The sequence below is a fragment of the Leucopleurus acutus genome (genome assembly GCF_964270905.1).
Source record: "Leucopleurus acutus genome assembly, chromosome: 4".
Classification (NCBI taxonomy): Eukaryota; Metazoa; Chordata; class Mammalia; order Artiodactyla; family Delphinidae; genus Leucopleurus; species Leucopleurus acutus.
In genome coordinates this window covers 30821139-30840647 of record NC_139146.1, presented here as the reverse complement: position 1 = coordinate 30840647, position 19509 = coordinate 30821139, and the positions used below count along the sequence as shown (strand labels likewise).

Here is a 19509-nt window from a genome sequence, read left to right as displayed (position 1 = left end):
TGGGTGAAATTAATTTTCATTAAAATTGAAGACTTTTCCAGTTCTAACTAACTTTTGATTTTTCTGGAAATGTAAAATCTTCATTTTGCCATCTTGATATGTGAATTTCCTAATAGGTAGCTGACACTACTTATATTAAAATTCTAAGATCACTGAATGTGACCTGCCTTGTTTCTAAATTAGGAATCTGAGAAAAGACAGGCAATTCGGTAAGTTCTCATGCTCACATTCATGTATACTTCCTAGGACATTTAAATTTTTATCCATAAAGATGCATCCTACATTATGAATTCAATCCAAATTCCTTCAATACAAAGCAAAATCCAAATGAAAATGGGATCAATTTTTACCACTTTCCAGCTAAAATGCTAAGTGGCCCCTGAATCGTGTGAAACTTGGCCCCAGTCAGTGTGAAAACTGGCTGCAATCTGTATGAAAGGCAGTCTGGGTTGTCAAAGTAGTTCATGAACTTTGGCCACACTTGCAAGGAACCTGGTCCAAGTCTTAGTTTGTAATGCAACATGAAACAAGGTGAATTTCACATGGTTTCGGGTTTCCTCCTGAAAATTTGGCCTAGCTTTATAATCAATCATCACTTTTTGAAACGATGAAAGCCAACACACCTTTTTGAAACTGAGGGCTGTGTGCACACTGATGACAGCTAAGCTGTGAACCACCCTTTCACTTCCTTTGCCAAAAGAAGATTTCTCAGAATAGAAACAGTTTCCCTCTTACCTGGAAAGGGCAAGTTGAGTGATTTTGATATTGCATGTAGAAAGAAATAATACACAATACATGGAGACATGCCATGTGAAATAATCACCACATACGGAGCAAGTGGCTACATTCTAATCATTTAGGGTTATGAGAATTTTATTCCATTCACATCCATGACAGATATCATGATGTTCAATCTCCTCGACCATTAAGATAAACTTTGAACTGGTCATCAGGTAGAATAACTGCCATGGTGACTATGCTGAGACATAGTCATTATCTCTATATGAAGAAATGGCAGAAGAATAGGAAGGAAAGTAAATCATGGCATAATTTTCATCTAGTTTAATAAACAGGAGGGACAAGACTACAATCCTTTCAAGTTTGCATTGACTACATCTTTTGCAGTAAAACCTCTACTGCGGTGAAAATGAATTCAATAATTCACTTCACAGACTGCATTTTACAAAAAACCTACACAGTGTCTGTTTTCAACCTGAAAGTTTTAAATGTGCTTTTCCACTGTAAGAAATGACTCTCTTCAACCAAGTACTCGCTTTTGTGCATAGTGACACGAGAAAATCGAGAGGTATGTCTGCACGGAGCCACTACATCATTGGAACAGCATGTCTGAACATTTGGGTAATAAGGCACAGATGTGAAGCAGAGGACTTGGCACTACCAAGGTAACAACAAAGCAATCACCATTGTCTTATAATGGTTAAAGGAGCCACATTTGAGAAGAATAAAAGAATGCCCCTCCTCCCTGGAATGTTCAATTATATTACACCTTTTATCTGCTTAAAAATCTATAAAGAATAAGAAATTCAAATAAGTATTATTCAAACTTATGATGAACAAAAACAGAAAATGCATTAATATTTTCATCTCTAATACAACATATTTATGCAATATTACATAAAGTTTAACTGCAGAAAAGGCCAAATTCAATAGGAATCCACATGGCCTCTATATTACAAAACAACGTATACAAATCTGAAGGACCCAATAGTCAATGGAAGGGTGGTGGTTGCTGACTTTCAGTAGTGATTCTGGCCCTTAATCAGTAGGAATCATTATTGTAGAGTGTCCTATTTACAGGTATCAAGTTAAGATAATGCAACAAGATACAAACATGAGTTACAATTAAGGCTATTTCAGTTGTAAGTGGTATGGTATTTTTGTCAGCCATTACTAAACCACATGACACAAGGCAGTTATGAAGCCAGGGCTACTTTAATTCAATGAGTTTGGAGCTGAAAACTATTAATAATTTTCTGCCCAGGATTGGAAGAGTATAACTTACCCGAGGTCCCTGATCACCCTGTTCTCCCTGTAGAGTAGGAAAATGAGAAGATAGTTTTAGAACAAAGTCTGTAGATGCTCATTAAAAAGATCTAAATGTAACATAGTATAAGTCATGCCTGTATGGATTTCCACTAAGTTAATTTGTTCCTGCTACACATTTTCTTACCTTATCACCTTTTGGACCAGGAGGGCCCTGAAATAAAGAGAAAAAAACCATATTTTAAATAAATTTCAAAATATATTGTAGCTTAAATAGATAGGCTAGGGTTAGTCACAAGATTCATGCAAAGGGCACAGAGTTGTACCTGTCAGTGAGGTTTCTCAAGGAATTTTAGGTTCTAAACTATACTTGTAATATGGTTAGAATGTGAAAATGGTATTATATACATAAACAGGAAAGTATACATAAGTATATAATATGCTGAGTAAATTTTCATAAACTAAACACACCTACTGAAAGTAGAACCCAGCTGAAGGAACCCAGAAGCCCCTGTTGTGATGTTCCTTGTTACTGCTTGACACCAACAGTAATCACTAGTCTGACCTCTGGCAGAATAGATTAGTTTACCTGCTTTTGTACTTTATATAAATGTACTTATATAAATAGAATCATCCATTATGTGTTTAGCCTCTTTTCTTAGTGTGTGTGAAATTCATGCAAAATTTTGTGTGTAGTTGTAGATTGTTTGTTTTTTACTGATTTATAATATTCCACTGTGTGAATAAACAATTATTTATTTATTTATCCTACTGTTAATGTCCATTTGCTTCCAGGAGTTTTTGGGTCTTTGTTATTACAAATAGTGCTGCAATAAACATCCTAGTATATGTCTTTCGGTGAAAAATTGAATACATTTCTGTTGGGTGTATATCTAGGAGTGGAATTGTTACATTCTAGACAATACATACATTTGGATTATTAGTTAGTAGATATTGCCAAATAGTTTTTCAATGTGGTTAACAATTATACTTCCATCAGCAATGTATGAGAATTTTCAGTTCCTCTATATCATCACCAATACTTGGTAGTTTCCATCTTTTTCATTTTAGACATTCCGGTGGGAGGTGTAGTAGTTTTATACAGCGTTTTAATTTGTACTTCTCCAGTAATTAAGTTGAACTCCTTTTAATAAATGTATTGGCCATTTTGCATCCTAGCCCATAAAGTGTCTGTTCACATCGTTTTCTATTGAGTTCTCCTATTATTTGCTAGAGTTCTTTACATATTATACATTGTATTGACAGATACACAGATAGATAGACAGATAGGAGTTCTTTACACACTCTGAATTTGAGTCTTTTGTCAGAAAAGGATATATTTATTGCAAACATATTCTCCCACGCTGCATATTGTGTTTACATTCTCTTAAAGATGTTTTTGATGAATAGAAGTTCTTAAACTCAATTTAACATTTTTTCTCTTTATGATTATCTCTTTTATTGTTCCACTTAAGAAATCTTTGCCTCCTTCAAGGTCATAAAGAGGTTCTCCTATGTTTGTTCTAAAAGCTAAAAGCTTTATTATTTTATCTTTCATATCTAGATCTGAATTCATGGAGAACTGATTTTGTGAATGACGTGAGGTTAAAGTCAAGATGCTTTTTTTCCCCGTGTGGATATCAAATTAACCCAATACCATTTATTGAAAATGCCTCTTTTCCCCATCACAGTACAGTGTTACCTTTGTCATAAATCAGATGACCATATATATGTGGGTCTTTTAGGAAATTTCTATTTTGTTGGACAGTTGTCTATTCTTAAGCCACATTGAGATTTTCTTTACTTTTGAACAAAAATGCTAGCAGGAAACATGAATTCTAGAGGCATCAGTATTTTTTTTTCCTAGCTCTTAAAGATGAAGTCATGTCTCAGGGCTCAGCCCACCTGCAGAAGTGGAGCATTTCAGAGTTACCTTCAATCTCTCACCTTCCTTTTTAGCAGGCTTGGGAGACAAGGACAAGTCTAGACAGGAGTAAAGCCAAGGTCCTAACAAAGTACCCCTTCTGAGGTCCCAGTGGGGACTGCTATCTCAATTCAGGTGGGAATGTAAGAATGCTCCACCTACCAAGATACTTGCTGCTAAACACCAGTTGCAGAGGAGCTGTACCAAATTCCCATTCTCAGTTGCAGCAATTTTAACAGCTGTGAGGTTATCATGACATTAACAATAACAGGAACATCATGTCTTATATTTTGTATATTTTACCATCAACAAAGAACTTTGACCTGTTACTGCATTTAATCTTCTCCCAACCTAATGAGCAAAGTTTTATGATATTTCTTTTACAGATGTCAGAAATAAAACTCAAAGATTATCAAGGTTACGCCTCTTGTAAGTGAGTTAGCCAGGACTTTAAGCTAGTCTGTGTGACTTTAAATGCAGTGCATCGTGATGCTAAGTGTTAGGGCACAGCTCTAGAACTAGATTCTCAGGAAGACTGACAGCCATGTATCTGGTGCCTGCTTTCAACAGGTGCCCTCTTGAATGCCTCCCAATTGCCTTTTTCTTTTTTTTCTTTCTTTCTTTTCTTTTTTTTTCTTTTGGCCGAGCCACACAGCTTGCAGGATCTTATTTCCCCAACCAGGGATCAAACATGCCCCCTGCTGTGGAAGCACGGAGTTCTAACCACTGGACCGCCAGGGAATTTCCCCAATTGCCTTTTTCATGGTGTCATGGACAGTGGCCTCAACATCTCAAGTTCAAAATGCAGGAAAGAGGAATTGTAGAGCATCTGGGAGAGGGAGAGGGCCAAGATAATGGAATCAACTAAACAAATCCTTTCCTTTCTTAACTCCCCAAATAATTTTGCCACTAAAAGGGGGAGCTATTTTAAGAACATTTTTCTTAATGTTTTCAGAGAATCAAGTAGTGAGTCATGAGCACAGTCTGTGTACCTCTGTAAAATTAAGTTTAAGAAATTTATTGGTCATTCTTGACACGCACAAAATGCTCACTAATGCTCTGCAAGTAGGATTTTATTTTTGGGGGGGCAGAGTCAACCCAAAGAAAAGAATGAGAGGACACCTACCATCAACTTAAGGAATGCAGTGGAGATTCTGGTCTTGATTTAATTAAGTAGCATGTTTAACTCTAATTAGATCTTTATATACATTTGGTGGATGCCTATAAAGAGTGTGGCAATGTTCTAAGCACTGGTAGAGGATATGGTGTGACATGCTGATTTAGAAAAGCTAAACAGGCTGTTCTAGAAAAGCTAAATAGCCTGTTGCCAAAGTCAAACACTTCTCCTACACTGGTGTTAAGAAAAATGACCCCTAGAAAATCCAGCTACTGTAAGGTCACTTACAATTACTGTGGACTTGTCCCCAGCCCCTCTCCCCTACGCCCATCAAAAGCTTCTCCTCTTTAAAGTTTAGTTTGCTTTTGCTTGTGAGATTTCAGAGGCCAAGGCTCTCATTGTACCAGTCCCCCAAAGGGACCTTGTTAGGTGATACGGCATGTTTGAGGTCAAAACTTTTGTGAAATTATTTTACAGTGGGGAACAGAGATGAGTCTTTTCCCCAAAGTCCAATTACTAATGCTAAAGCCACATGTGTCCTCTAGAGCTCTTTAGACAGCTTGCCATAAGCAAGGATGCTTAATTCATGAACACATGAAAATTTGCATTTACAATTGAGTAATGAATACTGCTGCTTCAAAAGGGGGTATTTTTGAGTAGACAGAATGGCGTCCTGGCACCTGCCAGCTCAATGCAGAACCGAAGCAGAGGTCAACCTCCATCCACAGCTGTGGCGGCTGCTTCGGACACTCCAGGCCCCACTTGTGCTCTCGGGTTTAATGGCAGGTGTTTTCTTCTGCTCTGAGTAAAATCCCACTCTTATTTCTAGGCTGGACCCTTTCACTGCAAACATGGGTTAAATATGTAGAAAAACGTAAGCTACCTTACTAAGCACAGATAGTATTTCAAAATTTTGGAGCCATGATTCTTTTTAAAGTCAAAACATTACAATCGAAAGAAAGGTTTCTTTGATTATTAACTTTTAAAATTAAAGCTGGGGCATGATTGAAGTTATTTTTCTTTTGTCTTTAGCGTAAAGCCAAACAAAACTCTTTGGTATTAACTACAGGATAGGCAGCAATACAAATGAATGAATTATTTGAATCAGACAGTATTTTACACTAGCATTTTGCTGCTTCCAACTACACCAAGTTAACGATCTAATATTCAGTGGACATATATGTTGTCCAGGTATCAGTATCAGTGGCTGGTTGTTAACTATTTGAAGGTAAAAGCCTGTTGCTAAAACAAGGTTGAGGTCAATGGGAAGGAAATATGGTAAAATTACTGGTCACAATTAAGTGAATAGCGAGTCACAGCCTCATATGAGGCTTCTTTTCAGACTCCTGTCCTTCTGGTCTGGTCTGGTATGTTGGAGTCAGATCTTTTATAATGTCCACTTTAATAAATAAATAAGAATACTTGAAATGATCTTTCTAATTAGTTTTACATAATTAGCTCTAATTACGTAAATTTCAAAGGTGCTAACAACATCTTTATTATTAGTGTTGTTAGTAGTTGGAGAGTTTCTTTTAGAGAGTTGTTAAAGTGTTATTAATTTACTACCAAAGTATTTATAAGTTTCAGTGGCAAACTTCAAATTAGCTCCTATTCAAATGACTTCAAATACAGAACTTAGTAGCAACCTATTTGTATCAAGACTTTAATGTGGGCCTATAATAATTTTAGTCTCCTGAATTCTATTTCTATCCAAACAACTAAGGTTTTAGCTCTTTTTCCATGCACTGTCATCTATTTCAATTAAATGATAAAAACCAAATTAAAAGCACAGGAATAAGAGGAACAATAAATGAGATTCAGGAAAATACTGGATTTCAATCTACATAAAAGTAATTGAAATATAGCTGGAAAAGACAGATATAGTCATAGGGGTTGGATGGCCCAATAAAGGACTTTTACTCACTAGAACTGTAAATTTTGTCTACTTTGAACTGGCAACAGCTAAAAAGGGAATGATTTTTACAAGACGGCAATCATGAAAACAAAATTAAATTCCGCTAAAGGCAGAAAAATGGAAAGGGAGTAAACCCTGGAAATTCCTGACAGCCAGAGCTGCTGAAATATGAATGAAGTTACGGTTTCTATCCCAGAGAAGTGTAGGTCATTTGTATTTTTGAAATATAACAATTCTTGTTCTGATGAATCTCTGCATTCCTGTAGAATTATGAGGAAATGCAAGTTTCATATTCTAAGCATTTATGGCCAACTATCAGCCAGACAATGTGCTCTGAGTCTGGAGGATGGACGTGTAAATATAATTATAACTAGTGGAATAAATGCTGTGTTGTAGGAGTACAGAGAGGAATGAAGGTAGGAGAGCAGGAATTAAAAAGATAACATTGGAACTGGCTCTTGAAAGTTGGCCGGGATAAGGGGAACTGGGGAGGAGTGAGGCTGTTCAGGCAGAAGGGATGAATGTGCAGACGTGTGAGAGGACATCCTGCCATCGGATGAGGAGTTCAGCGTGGTAAGAACATATGTGGTGTGGAGAGTGGAGATGGGGAATAGCAGGAAAGAGATTTGGGAAGACCGGCTAACAATACCCAGGTCCCTGGGCTGGATTCTGTCATCGATTTTACAAGGGGGTGCCGAGATCAAGTGTGCCTTATGGAACTCAGAGAGTATGGAATGCTATTCTTCTAAGGAAGTTGTTGCCTTGGTCCAAGGGAGAGATGGTAAAGATCTGAATTAAGATCATGACAATCAGGACACAGGAAAAGTTATAGAGTTACGAGAAATTTCTGAGGCAGAACCAACAGCAAAGTTAACTGATTGGACATGGGGGCCATTGACAGATCATCAACATGGTTGAAGAAGTTCTGTTCACTTGAAGATCACAATTTAGTGCATTTGAAGAAAACTGCTGGCCTAAGCTGATTCAATCCTGATAAACACAGCAGCTCCAGAGCCAAGTGAACCATATAAAGTGTGAAATCTAGTTTTAGGGATGTTTTTCAAATCCAAGCAGAGTATTAGCAGATTTGGCTGACCTAATCAGAAATAGCTGAGAGAGAGAGAGAATTCTCTATCATCACTGTTAGGTAAAAGGAGCATGGGTGATAATATAATATGGCGGCCATACTGTGCTGCCACCATGCAGAAGCCATCCTTCTTCTAATGTTAATTTATGAACAAAGTACATTCCTTTCCTCTACTTTTTAAACTGTAAACTTAACATGGAATTACTATATTTTAAAAGCCATAATTTCCTTAATCTTTTAAGGATAAAGAAGACAGGGTCTGCTGCATGGCCATTCTCTAGAAGCACAGCACAACCTCAGTAGCCACTGCATGTCTGATGTCTGTGTGCTCAGGCACCCTTGCAAACATTACTTTATCAATACTCACAGTCTCCCAGGGAGGAAGGAAACACAAAGTATCCAATGTTCCCTTGAACAGTAGGATAGAAGCCTCAGTTCTACTGATGGCAAGATACGTCCCTGACTGTATCATTAACTTGGCCCATTGTGCCAATGAGATAGATACTCAAATCATATAGACACGAAGAACCTGAATTTGGTACCTCGGTTCTTAGCATGTATCTGAAACTGCACAAAATCATACTGCAAATAGTATTAGCAATGGAAAAATCTACTACTTAGTGGAAAAATAGGGACCCTAGCTATTTACATGTGGATAAATCTACCTTGCTTCTGAATAAATTGCAGTTAGCATAGGTTCACCTCTGACTAAAATGTGAACATGTGTTCTTCCAAGTGTATGCCTCAACCTTGAACTCATATATATCATTTTCCGCTTTACTGGCATAATATATTTTTAGGGACATTTCCTTCTCAAATCACCAATTTTTTTGTTTGTTTGTTTCACAGACTTCCAACTTTGCAAATAACTTCAGCTAGTAATGTGTAAATTTAAAGCTTTTTATGGAAAACGTAACGTAAAAATGTACGAGTTCCTATACATAAGTATAGATCAGTGTGTGTGTGTTTGTGTGTGTGTGTGTGTGTGTGTGTGTGTGTGTGCTGCCGTATAATTTCTTTTCAAATGCTACAGAAAAGAGTAAAAAAATAAAAAGGAAAGTATAATTTGGGGGAATTATTTTAAAATAAAATACATAAATTATCTTGGTGATTAAGAGCTCAAGGTTTAGAATCAAACAGACCCAGACTGAAATCCTGGTTGTGATCACCTGTGTGATCTTTAGCAGATTAATTAATCTCTTTGAGCCTCAGTTCCTTCATCTGAAAAATGGGGAAAACAATGCTTACTCTTTGCTTAAATGAAACACTGTCCACAAAGCAACTTGTAAAATGCCTGATCTACTAATGGTAATGATTTTGAAGCACACACTCAATATTTTAAATATTTTAACCATGCTAAACATAAAATTAAATTTCTTTTTCAGATACTTGACCTGAGGATGAAGAAAGTAAACATATTGATTTCCTAAAATCAAAAGGCAATGCGGTGAGAAATGTATTAGGTGGAAGGTTGAAAACATTTCAAGAATATGTGGGTTTAATATAGTTTACTTCAATGTACAGGAAATATTACCAAACGAAACAAAGCAAAACAAAAGCACTTAATTGTTGTTTTAACCATACTACTTTAATGACTAAACAAGACTAAACTTTAGGCCCTGGAACTACCTAGTCGTCCCTAGCATACAGGAGATAATCAATTCTCGCTGAATCAAAACACCCAGAAAGACAAGAATGCAATAAAACTCTCCTGTGTTCAAAGCAGCAACATATAAAAGAAATATACAAGAACCAGATTCAATGTTGCTGCAGAAGAACCGTGTTCATTATAGTGTCAAACTCTGCTAAGCCCGGGAAGGGAATTACAGCTATAAACAGGTTTATAGCTTCAGACTTTACACCTTTTGTTTTGCATTGAAGATTAAAAGAAACCAAGCAGAAAAGGGGGTCGGTATAAACAGAAATTTAAAATATCAAAACGAGCCCCGCTTATTGAGAAGCTACTTTTTACAGCTCTTATTTTCTGGGCATTTTCTGTAGTAAGATGGTAACTATATGTTCTTTTGTGATGTCAGCTTGAGCCTTGAACGAGGGACTATACGTACCCAAGATCAGTCTTAAATCATAAGCAGCTGTCATAAGGAAACAATTAGTGAGGTCTAGCACTAAAAGAAAATTTAGAAAAACCAAACATTAAAAAAGGACTCTTGAAAGTTAGGCTGATGTAGCTCAATGGACTTAAGGGCTTATAAAACAGCAGGAATCAGGGAAGCTCACTCTGGCTTTCTTTTCTAACACAATACAAATCAAAGACAGCCAAATTACTGCTTCTGCCAATCATAACCAAGAGGTTCCTTCTTTCTAGAATCATTCCTTACATCTAAATATTTTAAAAGATTGCTAAAACTTTTTATTTGTTTAACTTTGCTTTTTTTTTTAAACTTATTTTTAAGAGGTCAAATAAAATGAACTCCATGGTGAAAGACTTGGAATCCTAAACATTCCTTTTGTGGAAAGAAAGTATCAACTTGCTCTCTAAATGCCCATAGTAGCCCCTGTGATTTTGCAGCTAATGGTGTAAACTATCCTATAATACTCTTAGTGTCCTCAATATAATTCAAAGGTATTCAGAGGTAACATCCATCTTTAAACCTGGAGTTTAATTTACAATCATTTATTTCTTCATGTTGCCTACTATACTGTCCCCAAGTAATCTTCCCCAGACTATTTAAGAAAGCCTGGTTTGAAGGTCACTTTGATTCTTGACTTCACTTGTAGTATCTCATAGAGCAATATTGATTTTGTGCAGGGCAACTGAATACAATCCAGGGATGAGGGTAGGATGTCCCCTTTGAGCCTAACGAGATACACAGAAGGGATGGAAAAAACAACTGTCAGATGAGTCTGGGAGATCCTGAATCTCAGGGTTCCTCTGTGGTTCCTGAGCTGCCTATGTAAATTAGAAGCTCAGTCTCCCTCATTCTCAGCTGATGACTAAACAGAGCAAAATCTTTAATGTAAGCTTCTACAACTACCACACTCTCCATCTCCAGATTTTCTTGTAGCTTCACCTCCTCTCTCCTGGGAGTGAAGGGACTATCATACCTATTCTCCCCACCCTCGCCCTGCTCTTCGTTGCTGTTCTCACTTGTCTCTTCAACAAGTTCTCTTGGCTTAATTTCCAAAATATACAAATAGCTCATACAACTCAACAGTAAAAAAAAAAAAAAAAACAATCAAAAAATGGGCAGAAGAAGACCTAAACAAACATTTCCCCAAAGAAGAAATACAAATGGCCAAGAGGCACATGAAAAGCTGCTCAACATCACTAATTATTAGAGAAATGCAAATCAAACCTACAATGAGGTGTCACCTCACACTGGTCAGAACGGCCATCATTAAAAATTCTGCAAATAACAAATGCTGGAGAGGATGTAGAGAAAAGGGAACCCTCCTACACTGTTGGTGGGAATGTAAGTTGGTACAGTCATTATGGAAAACAGTACAGAGGTTCCTCAGAAAACTAAAAATAGAATTACCATAATGATCCATCAATCCCACTCCTAGGCAAAAATCCAGACAAAACTCTAATCCAAAAAGATACAAGCACCCCTATGGACATAGCAGCACTACTCACAATAGCCAAGACATGGAAACAACATAAATGTCCATCGACAGGTGAATGGACAAAGAAGACGTGGTACATATATACAGTGGAATACTATTCAGCCATAAAAAAGAACAAAATAATGCCATTTGCAGCAACATGGTTGCAACTAGAGATTATCATACCAAGTGAAGTAAGTCACAAAGAGAAAGACAAATATCATATGATATCACTTATATGTGGAATCTAAAATATGATACAAATGAACCTGTCTATGAAACAGAAACAGACTTACGGACATAGAGAACAGACTTGTGGTTGCCAGCGGGGAGGGGGTTGGGGGAGGGATGGAGTGAGAGTTTGGGGTTAGCAGATATCAGCTATTATATATCGAATGCATAAACAACAAGGCCCTACTGTATAGCCCAGAGAACTATATTCAGTATCCTATGATAAACCATAATGGAAAAGAAAAAAAATATATATATATATATAAAAGAATTGTATATATATGTATAACTGAATCACTTTGCTGTACAGCAGAAATTAATACAACATTGTAAATAAAGTATACTTCAATAAAGAGTAATAAAATAAAACAAAATAAACCCCATTACGGTTCCCTTGGATTCTTCTCCTTGGTCTCCAAACATGTTCATTCCCCCTCTCCTAAAGTCAAAGGAAAGAAAAGTTGCCTTTGCCCTCCATTCCCCCATTCTAAGGTCGTGACTTCTTACCATCTCCATGGAACTTCCCTAAGTAATAGACTGGTCACAGAAAGAAAGGAAATTGAACTTGAGGGAAGAGAAAGTAAGTAGCAGAGTAGAAGGCATATTTTTACATTCTAGCTTTGGGAAAAATAAAGTAACATGAGTTGAAATACATATTGATCTTGAGGGCATTTCTTTCCATTAAGAAGAAGAAAGCTGAGCTATGGGAAGGGAAACTGCTGAGCCAGTCACTGGGGCCCTGGAAGGGAGTCACCCTGGGCTAAACTAAAACTAAATAAACCACAGCTTTGAGGAGGGCGGGTTGACAAAGCCCATAAATGTCAAGATTGCCCAGATTTGTTTCTAAACCTTTTGTCTTTTCACTTTACTCCCTTCATCAGCTATCAAATATACTATTTGGCTTTACCTATTACCTGAATTATGTCCTAAATTCTTTTCCAAGCTGCAATCCTGCATTCTCAACTGCTCACCAGATGTCTAAGCCAAGAGAGGCCATCATCAGCTCAAACTCAACATTTTCCAACCAAACTTCTCAGTTTCTACTGCAAGCCAATCATGACTTCTGACTTCCCTATTTTTGTTTAACACACTGCTACTCCTGCGAGTCTAAAAGCTCAGTGTTACGTTTGATTCAGTAAATAGGATCTATTGACAAGTCCTATATTCATTCTCCCCCAAATCCCTTGAATATAGCTTTCCATGTTTGTTGCTAGTTCCCTTGTGCCTGGAAAACAAGAATAGTCTATAAGCATCTTTGGTCTTCCTTTACTCTACTTCCTCTTACATTCTTTTGGCAGGCTATGTTTTCTAAAGTGCATTTCTAAACATATATTCCTCAGCTCAAAACACATCAATGGCTCATTTGTAATCCACTATGAGAAAGTTGATATAGGCCATGAGCCTCCATGGATGCAAAAGCTATTAGGTGACAGGTTTTGGGAAAGCAGGCCAATACCACTGACCTGCCAATCAACCAAATATTTTATGCCTCTTGGTATGATGAAATAAGAAGCATATTACACCTTTATAAGAGACTCTTTCTGAACATTGAACCAGGACCTAATCAAACCTCTAAATAGAACTTGCAAAAGATATTTACAAGAAAAACAGAAGATAAGAGAATAAGTTCAAAAGCACCAGAAGGAAGTCAGACCAATCCAGAATGCGGGGCATTCTATAAATAGGATGAATGCCCTGAAAAAACTGATGACATGAAAACATAACAAGAGGAGGAAGATGACTATAGAATAAAAGAGACCAAAGAGTTATAGTAATTAAATTCCAAGTGTGGGCTTTACATCTTGATTCAAACCATCTATAGAGACATTTTTGAGATAATTGGGGAAATTTGAATATGGACTGGGTATGATGATATTTAAAGAGTTATTATTAATTTTATTAGATTCAATAATGAAGTGATGGATATGTTACAGAAAGGTCTTATCAGTTAGAGATTCATGTTTCAGTATTTGCAGATGCAATGACATGATATCTAGGTTTTGCTTTTAAATACATCGTCAAAAAAACAAAGCAAAACAAAATAAACGAGAGGAAGGGATTCATGAAACAAGATTAGTCTTGGATAATTCTTGAAGCTGGTTGAGGGGTCTAGGGCAGTTTATGACACTACTTTCTCTTCCTTTTAAATAAGCTTGAGAATTCCCCAAAGAAGTAGTTATATAATTAAAAATTTAGTTTAGATCACCCTTCTGATCCCTACCAAATAAAGTGTTAGCTTCTGCTTGTGTCCAAAGTCCTCTATTGTCTCATTTTATTTTATTTATTTATTTTTTATTTTTTTAAAAACTCTTTATTGGAGTATAATTGCTTTACAATGGTGTGTTAGTTTCTGCTTTATAACAAAGTGAATCAGCTATACATATACATACATCCCCATATCTCCTCCCTCTTGGGTCTCCCTCCCACCCTCCCTATCCCACCCCTCTAGGTGGTCACAAAGCACTGAGCTGATCTCCCTGTGCTATGTGGCTGCTTCCCACTAGCTATCTGTTTTACATTTGGTAGTGTATATATGTCCATGCCACTCTCTCACTTCGTCCCAGCTTACCCTTCCCCCTCCCCGTGTCCTCAAGTCCATTCTCTACATCTGCATCTTTATTCCAAAGTCCTCTATTATCTGCTTCTAACTTTCCTTTTCTGCTTTATCCCCCATGCCACCTCTCCCTCTATTCCCTTAAGGATCCTCTCCACCAGTCAGCCTTGAATACCAGCTGTTGTCAGAATGCCCCTCACTCTCCTCACTTTCTGTACCTTTGCTTATGCCATTCTTTCTGCTGAATAAACGTCATCAGTTATCATTTTGCTTAGAATAACGATAGCACAACTTTCTTGAAACTTCTTACCTGGCAGTCTGAGCTATGGAGCTACTTGGAAAAAAACACAGTAGGAATCTGAGTTTCTGAAAGAAACATTAGTCCTTGCAGTAAAAGTCTCATCTTTGCCTCCTCTACAATCCCACTATCATTATTGCCAGTCATTGATGGCTCATCTCAGTGACCTCTCTTCCCTGAGCTTTACCTGACCCTCTTTTGGATATGTTCCTTCCCTAGTTTTGAACTCCTAAAGCACTTGTAACTCTTTTATAAAACTTAGCTCGTGCTCACTAGGTATAAGACGTATGCTTCATGCTAAACTACCAGGGCCCTTGAGGGCAGGAAGAAATCAATATGTAAGAGAGGGAAATGTAACAAATGCTAACTTTGGAGGCTTTAATGTACACAAACATAGGACCTTTGGCAGGTCACTTAACCTCTCTGAGCCTCAGTTTCTGCATCTGTAAGATGGAACAAACAATAGTTAGCTCATACGGGAGCAGTAGGAAGTAATTAAAAGAACACACAGTCTTCTGTAAATAGTATTTCCCTTCCCCTCCTCTCTTACTAATTCAAATGTGTAGTTTTGTACCTTATACATGGTAAGTATCCAATAAATATATTAGCAGATTTCTTGCAACAGAGGTTTCTAACAGGACATCAGGGCCAAAAGTAATATTCTCTGAATAGCCTGTTGACAATCAGAAAGTCACAGATAACTGTATGTCCAACACGCTTCCAATGAATGCTTATGAGGATATGTTTGACTTCAGCTAGAAATTGTGCCTTTCAAGGTCTCTACCATTTCTCATTTGTGGACTCATGACTAGTTCCAGAAGAGTTAACAGCAAAAGGAATAAACAACTTTGCACAGTCTCTTGAAGACAAAATGAACTCTGTTCAATGAAAGATTTTTTTTTTTTCCTCACATCTCAAACATGGGCAGATAGTTTTGGCTGTCTTCTCCCTCCTGCCTGTGACTCCAAGCTTTTAGAAAGAGCATATATTTTCTCTCTCCCCACACTTTCAATACTGAGTCACTTCAGCCATTGTTTAAACTAGGTTTAAATGAGGTCTATCCAAAAGAAAGAAGATAGAATAAAATGTTTCTGGAGCTATCTTTCTACCTATTATCTAATAGCATTCTTCCATTGTAATCTCTACACGACCCAAAGAATATATTTTGTATGAAAAATATCATATCAATTGAAATATGACTGGAGATATTTAGAGAGAAAATAACTTTAGCCTATTAAGAATTCTCATAGGATATCAAAATTATCAAAGAAATCCATAAAAACATATGTGAGAAATTACATGTGCATATATAATAAACTTGAGAAAATTTATAAATAAAATTGTTAAAGTTTGAAACACTTCAAACTGAATTACTTTTAATTCACTGAAGAAATTTTTCTTTTTTTTAAAAACTTTTTATTGTAGTTAATTTACAATATTATATTAGTTTCAGGTGTACAACATATAAATTCAATATGTTTATAGATTATACTCCATTTAAAGTTATTACAAAATAATGGCTATAGAGAAATAAAGGTTTGTCGTTTAAGCCACCCAGTCTATGGCATTTTGTTGTAGCATCCTGAGCTAAGACACACATGTACTGATGAGTCCTGTGCTGAGCTATCAAGGGGGACTCTCTGCGGACCTTCTGAGCTCTCTCCATGTGGCTCTTTGCTCTCTCACCTGCCTCACAAATTCCAGCTGCCTTGACCTCCTCAAGGGTCAGAGACCACTCTGTTTAGGTGCTCCTTGCTGTGCTACAGTTGAGAAATTCTCTCCAGACAGTAGGTTTGGGTAATCTTAGGGTTCACCTTGTTTGTTTTCCTTCTCTGTGCTGCCTGTTGCCCAATGCCTTAACACTATTGTTTTACATATTTTTTTCTAGGAGCAGAAGTCTTACAGTATGTTAGTAAACTAAGTTTATACTGTAGATTCAATGTTCCAATATCTAGTAGGGAAAGTCTCCCCTCATTTTTCTTTTTATTTCAAAACAGTCTTGGCCACTTGGCTCCCTTACTCTTTCATATGAATTGTATAGCCAGCTTACTAAATTCCTTTAAAAAGTCCTCTTGGGTTTTGGATTTGGATTGAATTAAATTTATATAGTATTATGAGATACAACTGATATTCTTACATTTGCATATGCCTTGCCCTTGGATGGGGAAAATTAATATCATAAAATACTATGAAGAACAATATTTCTAACTAAAACTTTTCGATACCTTTAGAAAGAATTAGACACATAAATGTTTGTTTTAGATACAGAATATATACAATAAGTATATCTAACAGTGATAATCATCTTTCATGAATTTCTTAATTTTAAGATTAAACTACTTATCCTAAACCTCTATCTTTTGAGGCCATTATTCTGTTGGATGTTTATCCAGAAGAAGCATCACTATAAGGGTAATATATCTTCATGGCTCTGTCTCAGTGTGAACGCTTATGTGAGAAGGTATGTATGTAGGTGTTTAGATTTAATAATAACACTTATATGTGCCATACCCTGTTCCAAGTGCTTCATTAAATCATGTATTAAGTCAAACCAACCATCCTTATTTTACATTGAAAAACTGAAGGAAAAAAATAACTTGCCCAAAGTCAGGCAGCTTGTAAGTTGCAGACCAGGCTGTAAACCCAGGTGTCTGTCCATGGAGCCCATCTCCTTAACCGTATCCAATGTATTCCATATGCTCCTTTTAAAGTGGATTGTTGGGACTTCCCTGGTGTTTCAGTGGTTAAGAATCCGCCTTCCAGGGCAGGGGACGTGGGTTCGATCCCTGGTTGGGGAACTAAGATTCCCACATGCCGCAGGGCAACTAAGCCTGAGCATCACAACTAGAGAAGCCCACGTGCTGCAACGAAGACCCAGCCAGCCAAAATAAAAAAAATAAAATAAAATTTAAAAAGTGGACTGTTAAAGCTGATATTTTCAGTTCTTTCAGTCATTTCATCATCAAATGAATATAAAATTTTAGCTTTAAATCTAAATTATTAAATATATACATTTATTCAACAAAACATTATTGTGCTTTTTCTATATATCAACACTGTATTAAAAAATTGAGATACAAAAATGAGTAAGTTTGGGGAATGATAACAGCTTCTATGTATGCAAATCAATGTCAGATTAATTATTCATGAAAGGCTTTGTGTTACTCACCTTTATTCAGATAGAATTAAAAGGAATATATTTGGTAGAGAACAAAGCATAAAGTTGGCAAGAGAAGTTCTTCAATTAATTTCAGTAGGAAAGAATTCTAAGGTAAAATTAAACTTTGGGATAATGTTACACCAATTCAATACACAAATGGCCATGTAAAAATAAAGAGATATGGTTATAGTAAAATAAATAAGCTGTTGTATTGTATGTACTCTTAATGGTATAAGCTATTTGGAGTACAATGGAGCCTTTCATATCACGTTAACCATTTACTTAACAAAATACCACAAAAACTAAAACGTTAAGACTTCTATAATCATTCTCTTTATCATATAACCCCCACATAAAGTACAGATAATGGGGCATGATAATACTTTATCAGGTCTAACATGATTTATCCAGAATAGACTACATTACTAATTTAATATGACAGTTCTATTACGTAGTGAGTAAAATAAAGACTCTCTGTACACACACACACGAGCACACGCACATGCACATGCACGCACGCATGCATACAGTCACAGACACAAGCATTTCAAATTTCTTGGAGAACGTATATGTCCTCCCCCTGCTCCCAAGTCAGGTTATATGGATCTGGCAAAGGCTGGAACACAAACATGAAATATGGGAATTGCTAAAGTGTTAGGTTAGAAGGAGCATAATATATAATTAAAAACATACGAATGGAAAGCTAAATACTGTCCCTAAATATAATATTTTTTTCAGGAATAATTCCTTACAAGGCACACACAGCTTTATTTTGTAACTTTTAGTAAAACGCTGTGAAATGGCAATGACAACATCAGAACAACAACAACAACAAAAAGTAAAAAGGGATTTGGGGAAAAAAGGCAAAGTGACATCTTCCATTTCTTTTCAAGTGCATCTGAACAAGTACAAATGGGAGGCACACGCCTCCATGTGCAGTTGTCTGGTGGTATTTGCTTGTGGTTTTCTCTTGCATTTTTTTCTCACTGAGTAATACAGAATTACACCATGCAAGCAACTTTAGTCCTCCAAATTCCTAAGGGAACTATATCTCCTTTATGTTCACATGCAACTCCAAAGGGGAGTTATGAGGAGGGCTTTAAAATTCTAAAAATTTTATGCAAAAGAAGCGCCCTTGGTATAGAAGGAGTACCAATCATTAATATAATGGTACCAATCATTAATATAATGGTTTCACTATTGAATATACTAATGGAGTTATTTGGGGTGAAGAGAAGGCCAATATATTTTATAAAGTGTGCAAGATAGAATCCTGAGCAGGTTTTTTTTTAAATACAACTAGTTCCTACAATTTGTATTAAATTATTAGTGGGAGAATATTATTGCTTAAGCAATGTGGTATTACAACCACCATGAACTACTTTCTATAGCTGTCTTGATTGTTAAAAATCAAATCCAAGCTTTGAACTCTACAGATAAATTATTACAAAATAAAGTAATACATCATAAGTATAGTCCTGGGCTAATGCTATTTGTTTATTTTCACCAAAGATTAAATATCAACATGAATAAACTACTATCATAAAAGGAAACGAAGGCATCCAAACCATGTGGGTGTGAGATATTAACATTAATACCTGTTCAGAAAAATCTCAGAACTTAGAAACCTCAGGTCAGTTTTACATGGTATT

General features: G+C 36.4%; 1 protein-coding gene across 3 annotated transcripts in view; it reads right to left on the bottom strand.

The window, feature by feature from the left end:
- The window catches only part of COL25A1 (collagen type XXV alpha 1 chain), a gene marked incomplete at its 3' end in the record, with an annotated part of 463727 nt that overhangs the window by 151481 nt on the left and 292737 nt on the right, over positions 1–19509 (bottom strand). For all 3 annotated transcript variants that reach the window (XM_082837697.1, XM_082837696.1, XM_082837698.1), the window contains exons 6-7: positions 2192–2218; positions 2024–2050 (exon numbers count right to left, since the gene is read on the bottom strand). In XM_082837697.1, the coding sequence (XP_082693823.1) occupies positions 2024–2050; positions 2192–2218 (54 nt within the window). The remainder of the gene's footprint in view (positions 1–2023; positions 2051–2191; positions 2219–19509) is intronic.